The sequence below is a fragment of the Hermetia illucens genome, chromosome 6 (genome assembly GCF_905115235.1).
Source record: "Hermetia illucens chromosome 6, iHerIll2.2.curated.20191125, whole genome shotgun sequence".
Taxonomy (NCBI): Eukaryota; Metazoa; Arthropoda; class Insecta; order Diptera; family Stratiomyidae; genus Hermetia; species Hermetia illucens.
Genome location: NC_051854.1, coordinates 29,295,352 through 29,320,206, shown reverse-complemented (window position 1 = coordinate 29,320,206; position 24,855 = coordinate 29,295,352). Strand labels below are relative to the sequence as shown.

Below are 24,855 nucleotides of genomic sequence, written 5' to 3'. Positions count from 1 at the left end.
GGACGCCCATATAAACGCGTTCAAATGTAAAGAAATTCTGCAAGATGGTTTGATTCCCACCATTGAAGCGTTAAGTGGAAAGTTCGATAATGCACATCGCTCCTAATGTAAGTATTAACGATATTATATTTATTTTCTTCATTGATTAACAATGGCCCAGTATTTTTCTTTTTACAGGTAGTGAATGTTAAAGATTTTGAGGTAGAATCTTTACCTTGGCTCGCGAACATTCCAGATCCCAACCCGATAAGAATGTGTTGCACTTTTCCAGCAATGAATTAAGATTTAAAGTAAGATATAATTAAATTAGTCCGCACACAACGAACAAAACAAATACGTGTCTGCACGCTAAATGTTGGTACCCTAACTGGAAAGACCGAGGAACTCGCAAGAGCCCTTCGGAAAAGGTGCATTGACATCTGCGCACTGCAAGAAACCCGATGGTCTGGTTCCAAAAGCTGCGACATTGAACGCGAACGCGGTAAAAATGGCTACAAACTTCTCTATTTTGGTAACCCACACACTCAATATGGTGTTGGCATTGCCATCTCAGAGGGTTTCCGTGATGCCATTAAAGAAGTCGAACGATTTGAGGATCGGCTGATGAAGCTCACCATTATATCAGCTGATCGCACTATTCACTTCTTCACCGCGTATGCACCACAGACAGGCCGACCTGATGCCGAGAAAAATGCATTCTGGCAACTTCTCGATGAAAAGACTTGTCACGTGCCTGCTGACGATTACATAATCATTGCCGGCGACCTTAACGGTCATGTGGGTGAAAAGGCAGACGGTAACAGGTGCCATGGGGGAAAGGGGTTCGGAGCGCGCAACGAAGGTGGCGAGCGTATAATCGATTTTGCGGACACCCATGACCTTGTACTTATGAATACATGGTTCATCAAACGATTGTCTCATCTTCCCACATTTTATAGTGGGAACAATAAAACGCAAATCGACTATATTCTCATAAGACGTCAACATTTTACCACTGTCACTGATTGCAAAGTCGTTCCCTATGAGACCATCGCACCTCAACATCGGCCGTTGATTGCTGTCCTGCGAATTAAGCCACCGATAAAACGGCGTGAGGAACGCACTGGCCCGCCGCGCATTAAATGGTGGCGATTTGGTGAGAAGAACGAAGAAGTGGTCTCACTCATGCGATTGCCAACCATTACGAATGTGGAAGAATCATGGAACCAAATGAAAGACACGATCCACAAAGCGGCCTCTGCAACCCTCGGGGTCACCAAGCCGGGTAAGCGGTACATCAACCGAGATACTTGGCTTTGGAATGATGATGTTGAAATGAAGGTCCGTGAAAAGAAACGCCTCTACCACAAATTTCTCGACGATAAAACGCCTGCTAATTGGCAAATTTATAAGAATGCCAACCGGGAAGCAAAGAAAGCGGTCGCTGTCACCCGAGCGAACCATTTCAAAAATCTTTACGATAAACTGGACACTCGGGATGGCGAGAGAGATCTGTACCGACTTGCTAAAAGCCGTGATAAACGCACACAGGATATCGAACACTTCTGTTGTGTTAATGACAAGAACGGTACTTTGCTTACTGATCGTCGAGCCGCGACGGATAGATGGCGAGAATACTTCGAGCAGATTTCAACTGAAGAATTTGCTCATCCTCCACTTCCACAATCATTGCCGACATTTGGAGCAGTTCCACCAGTCAGCGCAACTGAAGTCGAGGAGGCAATAAAACAAATGAAATCGGGGAAAGCAACAGGACCTGACGACATCGCATCTGAGCTCTGGAAAGCAAAGAGCTGGGACCCAACACCGTGGCTGAGTGAATTCTTTAACCGGGTTATTCAGGAAGGAAGAGCACCATCTGACTGGCAAGAAAGTACCACTGTTCCAATATGGAAAAAGAAAGGTAGTCCAGCAGAATGTTCAAATTACCGTCCGATCCGGTTACTTTCCCATACCATGAAGATTTTTGAACGCATTCTTGACAACCGTATTCGCGAAATCGTTGAAATAACCGTGAATCAAGCTGGATTTGTCAAGAACTGCGGAACTACTGACGCAATACACGCTGCGCGGTTACTCATGGAGAAACACCGTGAGAAGCATCGCCCTCTTTACATTGCCTTTCTGGATCTAGAGAAAGCGTTTGACCGTGTACCACACGAACTCATCTGGTATGCTTTACGACAACACTTCGTACCAGAAGAACTCGTGCGCTGGGTTCAATTGCTCTACCACGATCCGAAAAGTAAAGTTCGAAGTATGGCGGGTGTATCAAAACCGCTTCGTGTCTCTGTTGGAGTTCATCAAGGAAGTGCCCTCTCACCACTCCTCTTTGTCCTTGTTATGGACACCGTCACACGGGATATCCAACGTCCAGCGCCCTACACACTGCTTTATGCAGATGATGTTTTCCTAGCATCTGATAGCAAAAATGATCTCCAGCAACTTGTTCAAAAATGGAATGATCGCCTCATGCAACACGGTCTCAGATTGAATTTAAACAAAACTGAATTTTTGACGACCGATCCCCATGAAACAGGCACAATCACTGTCAGCGGCAGTGATCTGCCCAGATCTGAGCGATTTAAATACCTCGGGTCAACGCTATCAGCCAATGGAGAACTGCGTTATGAAATTGCTTCACGCATTAACGCAACCTGGATGAAGTGGCGTTCCACAACTGGTGTCCTTTGTGATCGACGTATCAACGAACGTCTCAAATCTAAAATTTACCGCAATGTTGTCCGTCCAGTCGCTCTCTATGGTTCTGAGTGTTGGCCGACCATAAAAGACAATGAACGGCGTCTCGCGGTAATGGAGACGAAGATGCTACGTTGGACTAGTGGCGTCACACGTTTAGATCACATCCGAAACGAGGATATCCGCGATCGTTATGGGGTTGCACCGATCGTGGAAAAGTTGCGAGAGAGGCGTCTTCGATGGTATGGTCACGCAATTCGTGCAAACGAGAATTCACTTGCAAAGATTGGTCTGAACATCGAAGTCGATGGTAAACGACCAAAAGGCAGACCTAAGCAACGGTGGCTTGATACGCTGGATGGGGATTTGAAAGCCTCGAGATTGCACCCAGATCAGGCATTTGATAGAGCCAAATGGCGAAGCCGATCACGACGAGCCGACCCCGCTTGTGAACGGGACAAAGGCTGAAGAAAAAGAAGATATAATTAAATACATAAACCTTCAATGGAGTGTAGCTTTTACATTGTTTCCATAAGCAACTTTTCCGTAAAACTATGAATACAATTCAAGCAATGTCCTTTGTCGTATATTTTTTAACGTTTTGTGTGAAACAAAACCTTGTGAAAATGGATTCAATGTCTGTCTGCCACAGCCGATTTACTCCGAAGCAGCTAAGCCGATTGTCACGAAATTTGGTGAGAACATGTGGTCTGTGTGTCCCTTTACATGCAGCGAGTGAGCCATTTTGCGTTGTTTGAAGGGGCCCCTCCATACGTGCGAAGGGGGTTGTGCATTTCTTTTCACCGAATATGGTCGCGAGAGGTATCAAATCAAGGATGCGATTAGTACTTTCCGAAACTGATCTTATTTCCGATATTAAGTGAAACGTAGGAGAGTTAGGGCTGAAAATGTGTGCCCCAAAAAGTGAATCAGGTCTCGTTTTCAGAACCTATCCAGCCGATAAATCTGAATTACAATGGTGCATCTATACGAAATCTAGGCCTCAAAATACATCTCATTCCGATATCTTCTCAAATAAAATTACTAATAGCATATTACTATACTTTAGAATTTTACCCGAAAACCCACCTTAATTTCATCCTAGAAATACAGAATTTGGTACTGATATAAAGGACAGTATAACGCATAACTGGGAAATTTGAATGAAATCCAAATATTATGCACGTTCAAACTTTTGCATTTCACGCAAATTTACTGCACTAAGAGGCGTATGACGTTACCATCAAATAAAATGAACTTATATAAATGGCGGGCTCCATGGGGACACTTTATCGCACAATCAATCCGTATCTTAAGAAAGCGGTGAGGTTACGCCCAAAGAACGTAACTGTACTTCAACCTTAAAACAGAACAAAACTCTGGTTCCACAACACATTATAATATAACAATATACGGTTTGGATCGAAGAAAATGAATGGATGTATTAGGTGTACAAATAAGTTTCCGCGGTTTTTTATAAAAAATTAGGAATTTATTGTGAAGGAACAGTACATTACGTTTTATTTAAAGTATTTTCCATCATTTGCCACTACTTTTCCCCATCTTTCTGGCAACATTCGGATACCCCGTCGAAAAAACTCTTCATCTTTTGACGCTATCCACAAATCTACCCAATTTTTGGTGTCTTCATATGATGTGAAGCGCTGCTCAGACAGACCATGTGCCATCGACCGGAACAGGTGATAATCGGAAGGGGCTAAGTCTGGTGAATACGGCGGGTGGGGTAAAACTTCCCAGTTGAGTGTTTCCAAGTATGTTTTTACCGGCGCCGCAACATGTGGACGAGCATTATCGTGTAAAAGAATAATTTTGTCGTGTCTGGAGTAGTAATGGGCGCGTTTTTCCTTAAGTGCCCGACTCAATCTCATCAATTGTGTTCGGTAGAGAGCTCCAGTAATGGTTTCGCTTGGTTTCAGCAATTCATAATACACGACACCAAGCTGATCCCACCAAATACACAGCATAAGTTTTTTTCCATGAATATTCGGCTTAGCTGTCGATGTTGATGGTTCGCCGGGCTTAACCCATGACTTTCTCTTCTTTGGATTATCGTAGTGAATCCATTTTTCGTCACCAGTGACTATACGATGCAAAAAACTCTTTTTTTTATTCCTCATCATCATCATCAACGGCGCAACAACCGGTATCCGGTCTAGGCCTGCCTTAATAAGGAACTCCAGACATCCCGGTTTTGCGCCGAGGTCCACCAATTCGATATCCCTAAAAGCTGTCTGGCGTCCTGGCCCACGCCATCGCTCCATCTTAGGCAGGGTCTGCCTCGTCTTCTTTTCCTACCATAGATATTGCCCTTATAGACTTTCCGGGTGGGATCATCTTCATCCATACGGATTAAGTGACCCGCCCACCGTAACCTACTGAGCCGGATTTTATCCACAACCGGACGGTCATGGTATCGCTCATATATTTCGTCATTGTGTAGGCTACGGAATCGTCCATCCTCATGTAGGGGGCCAAAAATTCTTCGGAGGATTCCTGGCAAGCAGCATTTCACCCAATTTCCTTGTTTTTGAATCATTCCTAACGATTTTAAACGATGTGAAATTGCTTGTTGAGTCACTTGTAATGTAAGTGCAAGTTCTTTTTGCGTTTGGGACGAATCTTCCTCCAATAGTACTTCTAATTCCATGTCTTCGTACACTTTCGGCCTTCCACTGCGTTCTTTGTCCTTCACGTAAAACTCACCGTTCTTAAACTTTTGAAATCATTCCTGACAACTTCTCTCACTTAAAGCAGCTTCACCATATGCTTCTAGAAGCAATCGATGCGCCTCAGCTGCAGATTTTTTCAAATTAAAGAAGTAAATCAAAAGTTCCCGCAAATGATGCTTATTCGGCACAAAACTTGACATTTTTGCACGAAAAAAATTACGTGATGCTGATACGGAATCACTAGTACTTTAAGGTTATGGTGTTGCCGGATGACGAAACTTGGGATATTACGTTTTACATCTGACAATTTCTCCATAACCTTCTGGTGGGGCAATCTTTTGACAAACCGCGAAAACTTATTTGTACACCTAATATGATTTTCTGCTTTTACCACGATACAGTACAAGGACGTTCCAAAACAAAGGGTGAAGTTGAAACTCAAGAACGAACCCCAGGGAATATACCGAAGAAATTCAATGCCAGGTCAACACCAACCGTGGTCGAAACAAAAACAAACGAGGTTGGCTCATTTGTGCGCAGCGCATATTATTCAACGGACATCATGCGATGCTAGTATGAAACCCGTTGTCAAACATCAAACAAATATTTGGAAACTGAGCGTAACTCCTATACTCGACATCAGAAAATTTACAAAAGGGACACCATTTAAGCCGGTGTCAAATGAAATTTCCACATGGGATCCGTTCTTTGCCACCAACGATGCAATTTCATTTAGCCTAATACAGTCAAAGCTCAACCAATCACACAATTTCGGCGATAAACCAAATTAAAGCGAAGTACGAGAGGTTCTAGAAATTATCCGACTATTATAAAAAAGCTTATGAAACAAATCCTCTCTTTTGAATCGTTGAAATAACATTTAGGGAAAGAATGAGTTCACATGGGCAGGCAAAGGGCAACAAGGCTTAAAAGAAGTTCAAGTTCTTTGTTGTTGGCACATTGCAACCAGACGCAAACGCAAGCTTAACTGGTATTGCTGCCTTCTTACTGATCACCGCTAGTAGTCACCTTATTTACAGGAAACAAGATGTAAGCGTGATCATAACCATAGGAATACGATTTCAACATCGAGTTTGTTCGGACAACGGATTTTTAATAAGTAGATCAACTGTCAAAATTGATCCAGAAGATCAGTCAGTGAACATGTTACAAATCAGCAACGCTGAAAAATTATAAAAACAACATTATGCGGAGTAAACAAGTTTGTTAGAAATGATGGGAAAACATGAGATAAGTCTAACCTGGTATTCAGGCACAATTTCAATCGATGAAATATATTGGCCGTGATCAACACTTAAATGACGTACAACGACCAATTACTGATTCCAAACATGTTCTCGTGAAGTTTCCCGTGGTGCACCCAGGAATTCGTCAAATGAAGCAATGGATAGCTTTTCAATAGATATTGAATACTATGTGTAGACGTACGTATTAAACTGTGACGGAGCGATACTCGATGCCATCTGCACGTCCCTGTTAGCACCGAAAATAACCTCATTGCCAACAATATCACCGCTGGAAAATTCGCCAAACAGTGACGTTCTAGGGTCACGAATGCATACAGAATTTACAGAATCTTAGAAAGAACTAAACTTTGCAATTATAGGTGACGGAAACTCAACGACACAATGCCAAAGATCACAGCAAAAGAGACAATGACATTCGCGCATAAACAACGATGGTACACAATTTACTCCAATGGAATTTATTTAGCTATACATTGTGTGCATTCTAAAATCAGTAAACGTTAATTACACCCTTATACATGAGATTCTGGTGAGATTCCCGTCCAGTGTACTTTCGATATAAAAATGTGGTGGCGATTTCTTCAACGTCATACATACTTTCTGATCAATAAGTACCTGAAATTCTTCATTCAAAATAACCGCATATGAGATATTGTCAAACTTTTCTTGTTGTGTTTGCTGTGTTCTGCAAAGTTTCACAATGTGGAATAGTTTGGCACCACAACACTAGGGCACGAGAATTTTAATTGGTCTGTATTATTATTAGGTATGCTCAGAAGCTAAGCTAAGGTGGGCAGTGGGAACTTTTAAACCACTGAAATCACCCGGAGTAAATGGCATTTTCGCAGCATTACTTGGTACACTGACGGATCCCTCACAGCAGAGGGAGTGGGTGCCGGTGTCATTGGTGCAAGTGAAATGTACATCGAGCCAATAGATAGGTACACTAACATATTCCAGGCGGAAATATATGCCATAGACAGATGTGCCTCCTTTAATTTCCAAAGGAACTACAGGGGGCAGAACATTGCTATTCTCACCGATAGCCAAGCATCGATCAAGGCACTTAGGTCTAACCAGGTGAACTCTTAACTGGTATGGGAATGCCTTGAGAGACTGAATACGCCCGGTTCGTCCAACAACGTCTGTATCCTCTGGGTTCCAGACCATGCCGGGTTGGAAGGCAATGAGGCAGCGGATGAACTAGTCAAGAAGGGAGCAAGGACGCCTTTGCATGAGCCAGAAACCTTCTGTGGAATTGGAAACGATTTCATGGCTATGCCACTAAAAAATGAAGAAGAACAGTTGAGGGAATCATAGTAGGAATTCTCATTGGTCACTGTCGGCTAAACTATCACCTAGGGAAGCTAGAGTTTTGTGCGGAGTATGATGAAACCTCTATACACGTCCTGGGACAGTGTCCGGAACTTGTACAAAGTAGGTCGAGGCATCTGGCAGAACACTTAATACCAAATACAAAGTTGAAAGATTTGGAAGTAGGGAATATACTAAAGTTCCTGACTGTTATAGGCTTGCTTGAGATACTATCATTAATAGGTACACAATAACCAGTAAAAGGGACACAATAGTTCTTTAAGGACGCGGTGCGGTTTTCCCTTAACAGAATAATAATAATAATTATGGTTGACTATTCGCCGCATTTCAGTGGTCCATCCGATAGTATCACTAACGAAAACATTACAAAAAGTTAAGAAAATTGAAATCATCGTGAGCATCAGGGATAGTAGCCGATTTTGGTTCACATTCGGACCAACGCAGAACCTTATGAAGGATACTTTAGGTATAAGACGAATTGTATGACAGCTCGTCCCGAAAGTGTGATTAATAATCGCACCGTTTACGTTTCATTGAAAAATTCCGGACATTTCATGACTAGAAGGTACATATGAAAGTATGCGAATAGCGAATGAAAATAACAAAACATAGAGAGCCAATTTTTTTTCTATAAATACTCTCTAAACCATATAGATGTTCTAGGGGAAGCAAACAGAACACTCCTTGCAAGTCCCTATGAAATTCAACCAGCATAATCAACAAAATTAAAACTATCCGATATTTTATCTCTACATATAACGAGAAGTAATACACTTGGCAAGTATAATAGCTTTATATAGCCATCAAAGGTCGTCGTCATCATATAGATCATTATCCTGAAGGTTACTATCCTGCCATTCAAGGATTTTTTATTGAGAGCGAAATATCTTAAACTTTGCGGCATATCTAAAGAAAGTATAGCTGATAGTTGATCTCGAAGGTCGATGCCCTGATTTTTTTGTATCTTCCAATATATCTGTGTAATTTTTCTTTTCATAAAAAAGGCCAATTAGTAGATATTTCATCAAGTGGTCTTTTAGATCTGATAAAACATCGACTAATTGGCTTTTCTTATGAGAAGAAAACTTAAAGCACGTTAATGATTGAAGAGTGCATTAACATCAATTGAAGTTTATTTACACATCATCTCCTCCGAGCAATTTAAAATTTCTATCTACCAAATTTAATTATCATATGTTGGGTGAACATTCGAATAACTTGTTTACTTAATTTCTGATTCATTCGACCATATGCTGCTTTTATTTTTAGGCCGTCAATTTTCGACAATGGAAAATACTCGGGTGCAAGCACCGAAGCCACTCTGATCAAAGATGTGTGCGTGAGCAAGACACGCAATTCGCTCATACGAACAACCTATGCATTTTAACATGTGGCAAAGCCAAGCATCGGCGTACACGTCATGCTTACGAGCAACTAAATTTGTGCAATCTAGCTTGTTTACCGACGTATTTTAATGTATAATACTAGCGAGGGCTTTACAATGGAATTTATTTGAATACAAAAAGAAATCAGAGAAACATTCCGAATTATCAAGAAAATGTCGCTTTGAATTGTACAAATTCGACAAAGTAAATGTTAATTTCAAATAAGTGATAAAGATAAAAATATGACGGTAAGGAGGATATTAATATTTATTGGGAAATTAAAATCCAAAGGCAAGCCCATCCGAGAAAGAGACAAAATTCACTCCAATATCGAGCAAAAAGTGAATTCACAATACTAATAAGGAGGTGCCTTTTTACATAGATAATATTCGATTGGGGAAAAAGAAATGTATTTGTAATCGAAATTTGACGCTTTATTTAACATACTTAGAATTATCCGATTTAAGTCAAATATGCGCCGTTTTGTTCGCAAACTTGTTGCCATTTAGAAGGCAACTTCATTATCCCCCCTTATAAAACCCCCCTCCTTATTTGCAAAAAACTCAGACAGCCAGTTTTCACAATCCTCTTTTGAGGCCAACTTAGTGGCACCACGAGCGTTTTGCATGGACCGAAAGAGATGGTAATCACTTGGTGCCATCACAACACTGTCAAAAAGACACTTGTAGCACAGATTGTCGTCTTCAAATCGCCGTACAGTATGACCCGATGCGATAAGTGTCGCCGTCTATTGACAAAATACGACATTTCTTTTTCCCAACCCAATATTAGCAACTGTATATGAAGAATAGTTTACATGAATTCTCACATCACCTCCCCCACAATAGCAAGGCATTCCATGCCAGGTAGGGAAGACTTTATAATTAATAATGGAAATGTTTACAAATCGTGAGAGAACACTGGGAAAGCATCGGGTAGAGAAGAAGGTTACATCTATATCTCTATCCATCTATATATCTCCGTAACAATTGGCGATATATAGTAACAGATGAATAACAACAACTTGAATTGGGACGACAAGAGACCGTAAATTCGTTCACATTTCACATAGAATGGTAAATTAAAAAGGACCAACTGTTATCAACAATCTGGAGTTACTTTGTCGCTGTACAATAAATGTATACTTCAGTTCATAGGTAGTCTCCGCTATACCTCACATATAACTATATCATTCGATCTCAAAGATTGAGGTGATTTTTTTAAATATTCCCTCTCAATTTAAATGTTAACAACAAAACAAACGTTATATAACCGTGTCCACTTACCCCTTTCGATTGTTGCATTCGTTTCAAAGCAAACTGCAGCAGTTGCGACAAATTATCGTGCGAAATATTCACCTTGGATCTGAACGAAACAAACATCAACATGAAAAATGTACATAATTCAATAATAAAAATAAATCACCTTGTTGATGACTTAAGACAATTTTCAATTGCCAAACATTCTGGACACATCCAAGTTGTATTTGCCTTAGAAGGCGCTGCATTTTTCACACATTTTACATGGTAAGAACGAATGCATTTGGAACATGGCATCAGTTCATCCCCAGAATGACATTTAAAACAGAACATGTCCCAACCAGGCTGAAAATTGTAGTTCGAATGTAAGAAATTTAAATTAAGCTATGAGGAATCAAATTAATTTACCTTCGGTGGTGTGTGCAGCTCACGTTTTGGTATTATTGGTTGACTATCCGTATTTGAGTGTGACGATGATTTTCCATCAGTTATTGATGTTTCACCATCAGAGTTATCAGTGCCGTCATCTCCTTGGATACTATTTAGAAAATTCTTTTGCTTCTGAACAAATTCACTGTTTTGTGAACGCATATTTTGTCGTTTCAAAATTTTCTCTTCCGATGGCCACCGTCCTAGCTTTTCAAAGCTCTCTGTTGGTGAATCGACCCGCGATTTACTACAACTTCGACTTCGAGACCGCACTGGATGCATAAGTGGCGATCCTTCGCTTTCACCGCCTTTTAAAGGAACTTTTCTGGCTTTTCGTCCTTTCCCCATACTATCGCTCATGAACTCTGATAAGATTTTTGATTCGTTCACTGTTTTTTGTAGTTGCTGTAATTCACGCTTGATTTTCGGAGTACTCGGCTTTGCGTCGGCTTCCGACTTTACCGAGTCTACGTCTGTCTCGTCTTTTGTCGAAATTGTAGCAATTTTTTCTGATTCAATTTTCAATTCTTCAGGGCTTGTCAATAATGCTGTCGAGGACCTACCGTAAGTTTTCAGTGGTTTTTGATCAACGGACAACTTCATTACTTCAAGCTTAGAAAGTTCATCCTGATGCCCATCCAAAGAGTCTGACTCATTTATTTGAACAGTTTTTGTATTAACTGACACCAGCGACGATTTCGGTTCACTTGTTGCAACTGAATATTTGGCAGTTGAATACACTGGTGACGCATTAGCGTTTGGCACCAACGTTACTAAGAATATTTTGTTATTTGTTGAATTTGGTGACGGATTGACCAGTTGATACTCCGGCGATTTTTTTAGCACAAGTTTAAGATTCGCCGTTTTCTGATCATCAGCCGAATTAGCTTGGCCTTTTTCCGGTTGCAATGGCGTTGATGTTTCCGCTCCGTCAGCCTTACTGATGTTTGGTGTATTATTTAAGGGCGATGGGGTTGTTGATGAACGTGATGTACTTTCCATTTCATCGTCATCGGTTTCATCTTCACTTTCCGATGCTGGCGCATTAGATTTGCTGTTCGAAGGACAGTTGTGGTAATCGGCAGCATCACTTGGTTCGAATGGGTGAATGGTAGAATCCACAATAACTTCTTCGTAGACATTTTTAGGGATACTGTCTTCACTATCCATTGACATTTGCGAAAATGAATCCATTGCGATCTAAATAATATCAATATTCATGAGTAACTTAAACATTTAGAACTAAATAATTGATTTCTTATTTAATGTCGTCTGAGAACTCATTGTTGTTACAAAATTATTAAACTACAAACTACACGATTATAGAAAGAGGTCTCCATAGTCTCCCAGGAAATTTTAACAGCTAAATTTTGGGTAAGAATTGAGAGAGTCCTAAGTCGGACCGGACGGGTTGGGGAGCAACTTACTTCTATGATTGTGGTCCAAGGACCCCTCGGTCTTGGGCAAGCAACTAAGATGCAAAATTACTCTTGAGGTTTTGTCCAAGGCAGAGGGTACTCTTCAGGCGTAGCCTCACCTCTGTTCTGAGAGCCGAAGTGGCTACAAGGTGGTATTTGCTGCCTTATATAAATTTAAGAACACAATTACCGAACTAAAATTCAGGCCTAAAGCCGGCCAAAGCTGGACTAAATTTTATTTAAGGATTGAGGCAGTCCTAAGTCTGCCACAGACTCTGTGTCGGACCGGACCACTTGCGAAGCAACTTACACGGTTGTTGTCCACGGACCCCTCTGTCTTGGGCAAGTAAATAAAATTGCGAAATTAAACCGTCGGTTTCGTCCAGGTGGGACAGCGTCTGATAAGTTGCCTTTGCCGTGGATAAAACCTCAAGTCTTATAACAGCTAATTTTCAATCTCTAATTGGGCTTGTACAGAGCGAATAGGACCAACTCAGCAACGAGTGTATTTTTAAACTAAGCGATATTTTCATAAGGGGACCAAATGAATGCTACTAAATGAAAAGACGTCACATAATATTTATTTAAGGAAATATATTACTTGTCCTGAAGGCCAGTGGCTAGAGCACTACGATGTCGCAACGCAAGATCGAGGTTCAAATTTCACTGATGGCAGAGGGATTTGTATTGTGACTGGATGTCGGAACCCGTCGACTTAGCTGAGAATAAGTATCTGAGTCAAGTCAAGGGAATAATCACGGGCGAGCGTAATGCTGCCCACATTCCCTTCTACAGTGCATTATGGTTGAATAAAGTACTCGACCACTTTCAAGGCCCCGATCCAGCTGGCGAGAGAACACTTATTCAGAGGATACGTCGGCTGCAATAAACTGCATAAAACTAGCGATGACAAAAGAATGCGGAATATTCAACAAGCATTGCCACACGAAATGATTGTTGGAAGTGTCTGGTTTGGACGGAAAGGCGTTTAAATACAAACGGCGGGTCTCTCCACACGGGATCACTTTCTTCTATATTGACCACGTGTTAACTTAACTGTCAGAATATATAGAGAAACCAATATAGACCCGGATCATTATCGGGATGGCATGGTGCTCCGGAACCGAATAACAAAGCCACCTAAAATCCCCTCTGACAATCAAGTGAAAGTGAGCACTGAAGCAATTTATAACAAAGTGTATTGTAACACTTATAAGGGAGAAATGGATGCCGAAATAGCCTCAGCTGCTAGATTTCCCAAGCCTCGACAACTGAAGAAAATTATCTTTTCTGCGAAAAGACATTTATTTGGCCCAGTAACAGAAATAGTCCAAACGACTTGTTCGACGATGATTGTATAATAGCAACGGGCAATGCACGCGAGTACGTGCAGAGGCTTATCACGAACTCTATCGAGCGGAGAAGCGATTTCACAGGCAGAAAAAGAAAATCTAGGAGAAACAACAGAAATGCAGAGAGTAACCAAGCGTCCAAATTTTACCAACAACTTAGCAGAATAAAGATATATATATATACCCTGATGCTCACTCTACCAAGACAAAAAGGGAAAACTGATTTTCAAAAGGCGATCGGCACATTAATAAAGGACTAGTTAGGGTCGAAAATCTCAATCAATAGCAGATATAACTCCGCGAATCCACGGCCGGCTGTTGACATTTAAGAATTTCAGTTGCTACTCTGTTCGAATCGTCTCACCATAGAGCTAAACCTCTTACCTGAAAAGACAATGATCTAGCCAGTCCTCAGGTATTCCTCGGAAACTTGGATTTTTAACAAGAAAAATTGCTGCGTTCAAAAGAAAAACACTCCAAAAAATGTTCAGCCCCTACAGGACGCTGTGGACGGCAGACAGATATGAAGGATATCGAATTGGTGGACCTCCGCGTAATGTCGGGAGTTTTATACAAAAGCAGGTCTAGAGCACGGTTGATGATGAGGACGATTTCTTTGGTACCGCCCAAATGTGTATGCTACCGCAATGAATTAACGAAGAGTTTCCCAGGGAATCTCCAGACTACACAAGGCTGGAAAAGGTAAGTAGTGTGCATGAAGTACTATCCCTTGTGATTTTCCATAATGAGTTAAAAGATGGATGTTGACAATCTTGTGGGAATCAGGAACAACAGAAAGGATATCCTAGCGCCAACGCTATTCCACTGTGATGTAATCTGAAACAAATTACGAGGACGATTCTAGAATGATTCCAAAGCACAATGACTGCGTGGATGCGTGCGACATGAAATAATTGTCAAATGAAGTCCATTACACGCACTTATATAGGGCAATGCACAATGACTCCGACTCGCTATGTCGAATGTAGACAGTTCGCGCTTTCTGTTTCCGACAGTTACTTTTTGAATTTATTTAATTTGTATGGGTTCGTTTTAGAGATTGAGGTAGATACTATTTAATGTTATTTGCATTAGTTTCGTTGATTCTATGCAGCATAATTGGATTCAAGTCGGAGATATGTGCACTGTTAGTGGTATTTATTTTTATCATTTTCATGCCATAAAATATGCTCGATCGATTGTGCGCGCACATCCAGAAGACTTTATCCAATGTTGTAATCAATTTTGTATTGTTCTAGAAGCGTAGTTCAAAACGAAAATGCATTGTCCAAGAAACACTACGCTGCAAATGCACAAGGAAAATAAAGTAAATAACATCGAATACATGAATGATGCAACAATAAGATGCCCAAAGCTAAACTAGGGAAGGGAGTCAAAAGTTGAAAATAAATCAAAGCAAAGATAAATTTTTTTTACACAGATATAGCTTTCTTCTGATTAAATATATATTCACATATAATTTATCATATACATACATAACAATATTATTATAGGTCTTTCATACTAAACTTGAATCAAGGAAAAAATTATGTTACGATGTTGCGCACATGGTACGCAATTGCAATAACGTCACGATCCATTCTTTCTCCATTTTTTACCTGTTACCATTTTCGACGTAACTGCAGTTCACTACTACTTTTTTGGTCGTTTTCCACGCAACTACCGACCTTAGTTTTAAAGATAAGTCATCTTTATTTTGATTTGAAATCTAAAACGTAATTATTTTCATTTAGACGATAAGTCAGAGATTAGAAATTGGTTGAATGAAGGTGTTTTGGAAGCCTTTGTAGCTTTGCTGTAGCACGATTACTGTTGTGATAAGGGGAACTAGAGATTGTAAATTCGTGAGTGCATTAGAATGTAACAACTCTGAAAATCAGTAACGTATGGTAACAGGAAAGGAAAGGAAAAATTATGAGATAATGCTATGTTTTTGGTTTTCGAAATTAATTTTTCAACGCTTTATAGAAAACCTGGTGGGCTGCCTAACTTACAAGCAAGCTAGGAACAAGTCGCGAAACCGGAAACTGGATGCTTCAGGCATGAAAGTTTTTGTGTATTTCTTATATATTTAAGTGAACGTTTGTCACATTTGTATCTAGAACGCAACGTGCATCCACTTAATATGTCAGACTATTCGCTTTAGCGTGATTCTGACGTTCACAGTGTTAGCAGTAGTTCTGCACCAGAGCGACAACTTTGACCTATTATAACTATGTTAGAGTATTTTGAGCCTCCTTATTTACGGTATAGTGGCTTCATGATTTTTTCACAATTTTCGTGCCAGCAGTTTTTGCGAATGATGCCTTAAAATAAAGGCTCACTTTCCAGCTCCCGCACTCTCCCCCTTCACAACTAATGCCAGAAATAATACAAGCTTTGGAAAACCCTAATTGAGGCTTTTATTTGATACCCCACATGAGTATAGTGGCTGGAAAAAAATGCACCCCCCTTCCAAACTCAATGTAGAACGATATTACTAAACGCATTTGTGGGCGTTCACAGTTCTCATCTTTCCACCAAATTGTCGTCAATCAGTACAGCCGTTTCTGGGAAAAGTGCGTGTGACAGACAGAGGGACAGATAGAAAACCAAGGTTTTATTTTACACAAAACCTTTAAAAATGGTTTCCTATTGCAGAAAATTTTGTTACTCGTGAAACTGCGAAAGAATTTCTACAAATAGAATATATTGGTTGAGATTCATAGAAATGAGAAATTCATATTGGTTTGCACAGACTCCGCAGGAAGCTTCAAGCTAAACTCGAGAATCTTTCAGTTAATTATTAGGTAGTATTTTTCAAAATAATAAAAAAGATAAGGATAAGGTAATAATTGAACTAAACTAATAAATAAGATGGATGGTATAAAAGTGGTAAAATCTCGACTAAATTTTTAAGATTCCATTGAAAGGGATAGCCGGTAGCTACCGAAATAGGTATAGGGAGAAGTAAGCACAAATTATTCATCGACTTTAAGGAAGAAAGAAGTTTTATTCTTATTTAAAAAGAATTGAATAATTTAATCCCTTTATCTTGATATCCCAGTGAAATTCTGCAATAAAAACCATGAAACCTTGTCCCCGAACCCTATTTTACGACAGATACGAAAGATCTAGAAGTGTCCAAGTGTCCCCAAGAGGTTACAAAACGTCTCCACAAGAGATTATACGGCTCTTATCAGTCATCAAATTTCAAAAATAGTGACGCACATCAACACTTAGAAGATTTTTTTTTTTATTAAGTTTAATCAAAGTATTATATGTGTATAATTGAGTTGAGTTCACGGTGCAAATATTGTCGCATCAACTTTAAAGCATCGAATATGAAAACGCTAATTTCATCTTTGCCATATTACAGCAGTTTAAGGAAATATACCCGCAATAACAAAGTGACAAAAGTGTGATCAGATTAGAAATGCATTATGTCTCGTGCTAGAGTAAATATTGTCACACAGGATTCGTATTTATAGTTATAAATACAAATAAAATATAATATTGTCAGAATTAATTATCGAATCAATATTATGAAAATTATTATTTAGTACAGTAGCTGTTCAAAAATTAGAAGAAAAATGTTTGAGCTAATTCTAATTTCTAAGCGTTTTCGATAATGTAAACAAGTCGGGGAACGGGAAGCTTCAGGTATAAAAGGTTTTGCGTTTCCATATGTGATCAACTTTGAGTGCGTGGTAGTTGCGCTTGCATAGTAATCTGAAAGTCATTTGCACTTTTTAGCAGCCCTTTACACAAATAACCGGAAGCTAGTCGATTTAGGTATATAGCCAACTTCATATGCTTTACACTAGGAGTTCAATATTATTCGCAAATGTGAAGAAGTTAACCTACAACAGGGCTAGAGAGAAGTAGATTCTTCGTGAATGGAATTTTAATATTTCACTCGAATGGCAATTATTATCGTTAATTATGACATCAGCAAAACCAAAACTAATGTCAGTATATAAAGTACCCATCGAGGCCTTTCCTCGCATTTAATAAGGATTTGTTTTACAGAAAACCTTAAAAACAAGTCAGAACACCACAAGTTCGGCGCTTCACGTAGAAAGGTTTTGTGCTCATCTCTAGGCACGTTCTCCAATTAGTACATAGCTAAAAAAAATTTTCACAGAATCTGGGCATGTGAAATATGAAATGAAAAATTGGTACTTTTCGAAACTGGTCCCGCATTTGATATCCGGTGAAACGTAGGGGAGTGAAGGTCAAAGTATGACCCCCAAAGTGTAACAGATCTTGTTCACAGAACCAACACAACCGAAAAATATGAAAAAAAATCGAAGTGGTGTATCTAAAAGAAATCTAGGCTTCAAAATACATCCCGTTCGGATATCTCCACAAATAAAGTTAATAGTAGTATATTACCAAATTTTAGAGATTTAGCCGGAAACCCCCTTCCCCCTTCATGCTAGAAGTACAAAATTAAGGAATATAATGGATTTTCTCACCTGCTTCCAGACAGGGATCAACGAATTCAAGGCTACAGACGTCGCAGGGAAGGGCCATTTGCCATTTGCTGGCCCAGGGCGGATACAGCTGGAGGAGTTTCAACGATTTTCTCAAGGCTATGGTCGATGACAACGAAGCACTCTCTCCTGTAAAGAAGATGCAGTACCTAAAAACTCATTTACAGGGGGAAGCTACCAAGGTAATGCAACATCGTAAGGTCAGCTACCATAACTACCAAAAAGCGTGAGAACTCTTACGAAAACGCTTTGAAAACAAATTCATAGCATGCCAATAGCAAAAGAAGGAGAAGATGCAACTATCAAGCTGAACATGGACGCATTCTCTTAGTTTCTAGCTAATGTGGAAGGCATCGGCGGGAACGTTGAACACTGGGATCTACTGATAATTTATACGATTCTTCAGAAACTAGATCAAGAGTCGAAACGCCCCTTGCGATGTCTCGCAAGTGGTGTCACCCGACATTCCGAAGCTATCAGTATTTATGGATTTTTTGACTGGTTGCTTCAGAACTTTGGAAGCTCTTGGTTCTCCGAAGCAGAACAAAAGGATCGAAGCGCTCGTGGCCAACGACGCTACTGAATGCGACATGTGTCAAAAGGATCACCGGATACACCAATGCAGCAAGTTCAAGTCCTCAACCCTCCCTAATACAGCAAGAATTCAAGTACGAGATGCAACTGGACAACTTATCTTTCTCAGAGCATTGATTGATTCCGGGTCTCAACGAAGCTTTATCACGGAGGCAATTGCGCAATTGCTTAACGTCAAACGGCATAGCGCTAAAGTCAGCATATTTGGTTTGGGTGCTAAATCGTCAATACAAACGAGAGGTCGAGTTTCCTTGTGCATCAAAGCAAGGAAGGGTGATCTGAACCTCCACCTCGTCATACCGAGCATCACCAATGTCTGCTCTGCTGTGGAGATTAAGGCTTAGTTACCCAGCGGACTGAACTTGGAAGATCTGGCTGATCGTGCTTACGGCACCGCTGGCAACATCCACGTGCTACTAGGGGCAGATGGGTACTATTCGTTATATGAATTTAAGAAAGAGTCTCCATGCGCCATTAACACCAAAATTGGATGGTTACTGCTTGAGCCAACACATGCGATAGACACAAGCGCAGGCATCATATCCATGGTTAGCACCGAAGAAAGCACGGAGCAGCTGCTGAGGAAATTCTGGGAGATTGAGGAGCAACAACCAAAAGCACTCTGGACTCGAAACGAACAAACCGCTGCAACTTGGTATATGAGCACAACTAAACGAAATTCAATGGAAAGGTATGTTGTACGACTCCCATTCAAAGTGGAAACTCAACTAGCCGCTACGAGATTCACGAATTGGAAATTGGGCACATTCGCTTTCCACAACTAGAAAAGCAATTAGCTGCGAACAACGAGGTACGGCAACAATACGTGGCATTCGTGAAGGAGTACCTCAGGTTGGGTCATATGACAGAGGTTCCCCAGAAGGAAGTCCATTCGATGCGCAACTGTTACTTGCCACACCATGCAGTCTGCAAGGCAGAGAGCACAACAACGCATCCTAAACGACCCCCACCGGCAAATCGCTCAACTAACTCTTGCTGGTTGGACCCACATTGCAGAAGAACATTATCCACGTTCCAATGAAATGGCGAACTTTCAAGTATACGATTGTCGCAGACATCGAGAAGATGTATCGACAAACCGGTACCCACGAAAAGGATCAAGATTTTCAATGCATTTTATGGAGAAATCTTCTGTCCGAAACACTGAAACATTACAAACCGGCGACTGTCACTTATGGAACAGTCAGTGCCCCCACCTGGCTATTCGAACCCTGCATGACGAACGTTTGAATTTTCCTAAAGCATGTCAAGTGTTGGAAGCAGACTTTTATGTTGACGATGTTCTGTCCGGTGGTGCCAACATCGAAGAAGTTAGTCAGCTGCAGCAGGACCTTATAACGGTACTCAACAAAGGAGGTTTCAATCTGCGAAAATGGATCGCGAACGACGTCTCAGCAATTGAGAAGATCCAGAAAATGACCGGGAAGTCCAATTGCCTCTAGATATCAAAGGAAGATATCAAATCACTAGGTCTACGATGGCATCCTGTTAAGGACGCATTCTAACCTAGAATTCGAATGGACAATGAATCCGCAATTGCTGTCAGAAATTTCGAAATTGTTTGACTCCAACCGTGCGCCATCATAGGAAAAATGATAATACAAACGCTATGCATCAACAAAACGAGCTGGAGTGAGCTCATTGACGACGGACCCAGTACGAGATGGACGGCATTTCGCAAGCAGTTGCCTACCTATTTATTGACATATGCATGCTTTCGCGCACGAAGTAAATTGGAAATATTTGTACGATCATTCATATTCAGTATTCGATAATAAGCAATGTTTGTTTGTGTAGGGTTATTATAATATATTCACCCCGATTATGTACGCATATCTTGTAATCTGAAAAAAAAAATATGAGGGAATATTTTGAGTTTTTAGCAATATACGAACGGAAAAGTGTGCGTAGAAAGTTTTCGCATTCCAACTTGTTTAATTAATCGATCTGTTACACCGGAAACAGGAACATACACAGCTTCTGGGGATCGTCATATTTTTTTACGATTTCTTGAAAAACGGGTTGTTTCATCACTTTTACTGGCATTGTAATTTAATGTAGTTCTTTTTAGGACTAATTGCTATGCAAAGTTTTCACAGGCATTCTGCAGTTTTAAATTGTAACAAAATTGAAAATATAGAATTTATATTCTCAGATGTAACTTCTGCCTTTTTCGTCACTCATGAATCTGCCATAAACCTTGAGAATACCCGCCAGACAAAACTATTATAAAACTTGAAATTAGGAATATACATGCAGCCTATTGTCAGGAATCAAATTACCAGAGCAAACTCCATTCAAAGTACTTGTGGATACTAGCTGGCCCTCCATACGGTTTAATCATATATGATGTGTAAATAAAACAGAATTTTTAAATAAACAATGCTGCCTACATCGTTTACATTTAATCAACTATTCGGGATCAGGGGGATTATTCTTTGAGGAAAGGATTATCCGAGCTTTAGCCATCAATGACGGTATGGCTGAATGAAAAGGAAAAAAGGATGGAAAAGAGCCAAAAACATATACTTTTTCTGTATGAGTTCAAACTCGTTCATAAAGTAGCGGAGGCGACCAAGAACATTAACAGCGCATTTGGAGCTGGTTTGAAAAATTGCGGTCAGGCGAAGTAAACCTTCAAAGTAAGCCACGCGGACATCCAGGACCATCGATTGATAACAACGAGTTGCGTGTGCTAGGCGAATCCGACACACGTCAGTCGGTGAGAGACATTGCAGAGAAACTGGGCGTACAATATTCGACAGTTTCCCGACACTTGCAACAATTTGTAAAGGTGAAAAAGCACGACAAATGGATACCGCAAGCCCTTACGGAGCAAAACATGGCGCTTCGAATGAACATTTCCAATTTTTTACTCTCCTGCAACAAAAGCAACCCTTTTTTCCACAGAATAGTGACATGTGATGAAAGTCATGGCGGTTTAACGTGAGTACCTGCCGTGTAGGCATAATCCCACGGTCCTCTTCGGACACGGATTGATTTTGGGACGACAGAGCCCCGCCATGCAAGCACAGCGGTCCTGGTTTATACTGAGTGCAGGCTCAGCATTCATACCAGTAGATGGGCGGCCTATCTAACACCTCTGCCGCAATTAAGGGGTACGGCACGCGAGTTGTACAGCACACCTCCACGCTAGAGCTCCGTAGGCATAACCACAACCACCATGAAACTCCCACTAGTTGGGCCAACCGCAAATAACCGGGCCGAGAAAACATCCTCCAGGAATTCTCCTGGAGCATATGCTCGCAGAGGGCCGCCCCGGTTCCCATGGTACCAGATAACCTCCGGTGAGGCTTCGTGGCCGAAGCCCCTTCAGATGAGTCCCTTGCAGACTGGAGTCTGATCGCCCTCCTCGAGTACGTGGGAGTGACTTGTAATGAAAAGTGGATATTATACGACAATCCTCGCCGATGTGCCACCGAAGCACATGTCGAAACCGAGTCTCCATCTGAAGAATTTAATGTAATGTCTACAGCTGGAGTTATCCCCTATTCTTTTTTGGCACCTGGAGAAACGATAAATGCACAGAAATACTGTGCCCAACTCGAGGAAATGCACCAAAAATTGAGTATTCAACGGCCGAGATTAGTCAACAGAGATGATGTGATACTCCTTCACGACAATGCACGACATCATGTATCCAGAACAACGGTTCAGAAGTTGAACGAATTGCAGTATGAGGTTCTGCCTCATCCACCAGCTTCACCGGACCTTTCGCTAACCGACTACCAACTTTTTTAAGCATTTGGATCATTTTTTGGCGGAAAAACAATTTAGCAACGAAGAGGCTGTCAAAATTGCCTTCGACGAATTTATCAACACCCGACAGTTGGACTTCTGCGTAGAAGTTTCACTGTGTTTTTGTTTCGTAACTGGCATACATGCTCTTAAATCTCGTTGGGAGAAGTATTTTGAATCGACTGGCACCAATTTTCATAAAATAAATAAATTTTTGTGAGCTTTACAGTCGTTCAAATTTTAGTGCCAAAACGGCCATTTCATTTGCAACAATCTAATACAATAATTATCACCCGAACCTTTTTGCAATTAACATCTCTTTGTCTCAAATACAATTTTTCCACTATATAAAAATGTTTCAGTAGCAAAATCATATCATATAATTCGGCTATAGCTAAACTTGTTTTCGCTAATAAATTAATCAACACTGCATCCATGCAATGAGCTCCGTTGATGTTAGACAACGATACAACATATTAATTGAAAAACTCATTGAATAGTTTACATTTGTGTGTAGGCCACGGAGCAGCCATGAAACGAATCACGAAGAAAGCCGTGGGATGCAGCGATGATGTGTTTACTTTCATTGCAGGGTCGATGAGTTGATGAAGGAATTTCTTTCTTAGGATTTTCCGACGCCAGCACGTTCGACCAGAATGTTTTGTGAACTGTTCCAAGCAATCTGCCGCTAGAACATTTGCTTGTTTTCAATTGATTAGGCATCCGACATGGACTACTACCCCCTCATCTACGAACCCCGCAGTTGCCAGCCTGGCGTGACTTATCATTAGTGCGGACCGTTTTTCATAATACTTTTGTTTGTGATTAATAAACTGCTCAGAAAGCATTTAGCGTTAGCCAAAACGCCACCGAACAAACAACTACATGGGAATCGTAGCCTGAGCTACAGCCAATGCGGCAAAATTAGCATCGAAATATGTGTTCAACTTACCACTGATCAAGACGTGTCGTTTTTTATATAATTTTGCTCTAGACGCTTTCAGACATTTGATAATCTCTCGAATTGTTCAAAGGCGGGTACACGTTCCGAGCACTTGAGCATTCTGCCCGATTTGCAAATGCCGCAGCAATTAATCAGCGTACAGGCGTTTTCGGGAGTCTTTCAAGAATTCAGACCACTCATTCCCCGACCCCGTCCACTTCTTTTTCGGTAATTTCTTTTTGCCGATGCTCTTCAATTTGGAATGGGGTGTCGGTGCCGCAACGATGTAACCTGCAAAAGTTGATTATTTCAAAATGTAGTGCTACCACAGCGAAAATATGAACGTTTACCAGAAGTCGTAGGTCTTTCCCGGTTCCACAACACAGCGCAGGAACGCAATTCTGCAAATTATCTCTCGCAATTCACTTCCTCATAAACCAAAATCACTTTTTTCAGCTTTCAGGTGCAGCCGCTCCGAACGTGGCGAATGGCGACGGATAGGAAGTCGTCGAGAACGATTTTCATACCACGGCCAAGCGAAATGTCATCATGCGCGCACACAACAGACTTGAGCGCTCGATACACAACAGCCGAAACGTAGATGCACGAGCGGCCCCGACACTCTGCGACCCAGCACCAACTTCGGCGCGTTGTTGCAAGAAACACGGTGCATTGTTGTTGCTTTATGGGTACTTTATAGCATCTCGCTTCCCATACAACACTATCTACTGCGCAAACACCAACACATCCGAAGCGACTCGAAAAACCTGATCTCTCGTTCGGCTCCGCAGCTCGGCTTCGGGCCCAGCCGAGCCTGATCTTTTTTCGGCATTCCTCATTCGGGATGGACGGAATTCGTGGAATGAAGTGAGCGGCACCTTTCCCATTTGCTGTTGGCGGTCGGCGTGCAGCACCGAGTGATGGGAGTAACGGGTGACGACGTGACGTTTTGTCGCGCTCACTCTTGCAACAAGTAGAACGGCGGCGATTAGTTCCTAGTTGAGATGGGAGGCATTGTGCCCCGGCCCGGGCTGAGGTGGCTGACATTTTTAAGGTACAGTGTTTCTTGATTTTAAAGGGAGGCTTCCCGCCAGGTTAGTAAATTGTTGTCACATCATTTCAGATTATACGCATGCAACGCTTGTCCGCAATGACGATACATGTTTACATCCCAATGAATGCAGTATTGCAAGTAAAACAGCG

At 41.0% G+C, this 24,855-nt stretch overlaps 1 protein-coding gene and 1 long non-coding RNA gene across 3 annotated transcripts in view; one reads left to right on the top strand and one right to left on the bottom strand.

The window, feature by feature from the left end:
- LOC119658730 (protein kinase C-binding protein 1) overlaps positions 1-24,459 on the bottom strand; it is a 43,924-nt gene extending 19,465 nt beyond the window's left edge. Inside the window, exons 1-5 of one of the 2 annotated variants that reach the window (XM_038066392.1) lie at positions 24,003-24,459; positions 23,662-23,943; positions 11,046-12,266; positions 10,804-10,982; positions 10,665-10,743 (exon numbers count right to left, since the gene is read on the bottom strand). In XM_038066392.1, coding sequence (XP_037922320.1) covers positions 10,665-10,743; positions 10,804-10,982; positions 11,046-12,260 — 1,473 coding nt within the window. In that variant the 5' untranslated portion in view covers positions 12,261-12,266; positions 23,662-23,943; positions 24,003-24,459. Of the gene's footprint in view, positions 1-10,664; positions 10,744-10,803; positions 10,983-11,045; positions 12,267-15,455; positions 15,489-23,661; positions 23,944-24,002 lie in introns of those variants that run through there. The other variant, XM_038066393.1, reaches the window with a different exon arrangement.
- Positions 24,460-24,504: 45 nt separating this feature from the next.
- Positions 24,505-24,855, top strand: LOC119658731. The gene is made up of 2 exons (XR_005250281.1): positions 24,505-24,706; positions 24,776-24,855. It is a non-coding gene; the product is annotated as an uncharacterized LOC119658731 (long non-coding RNA).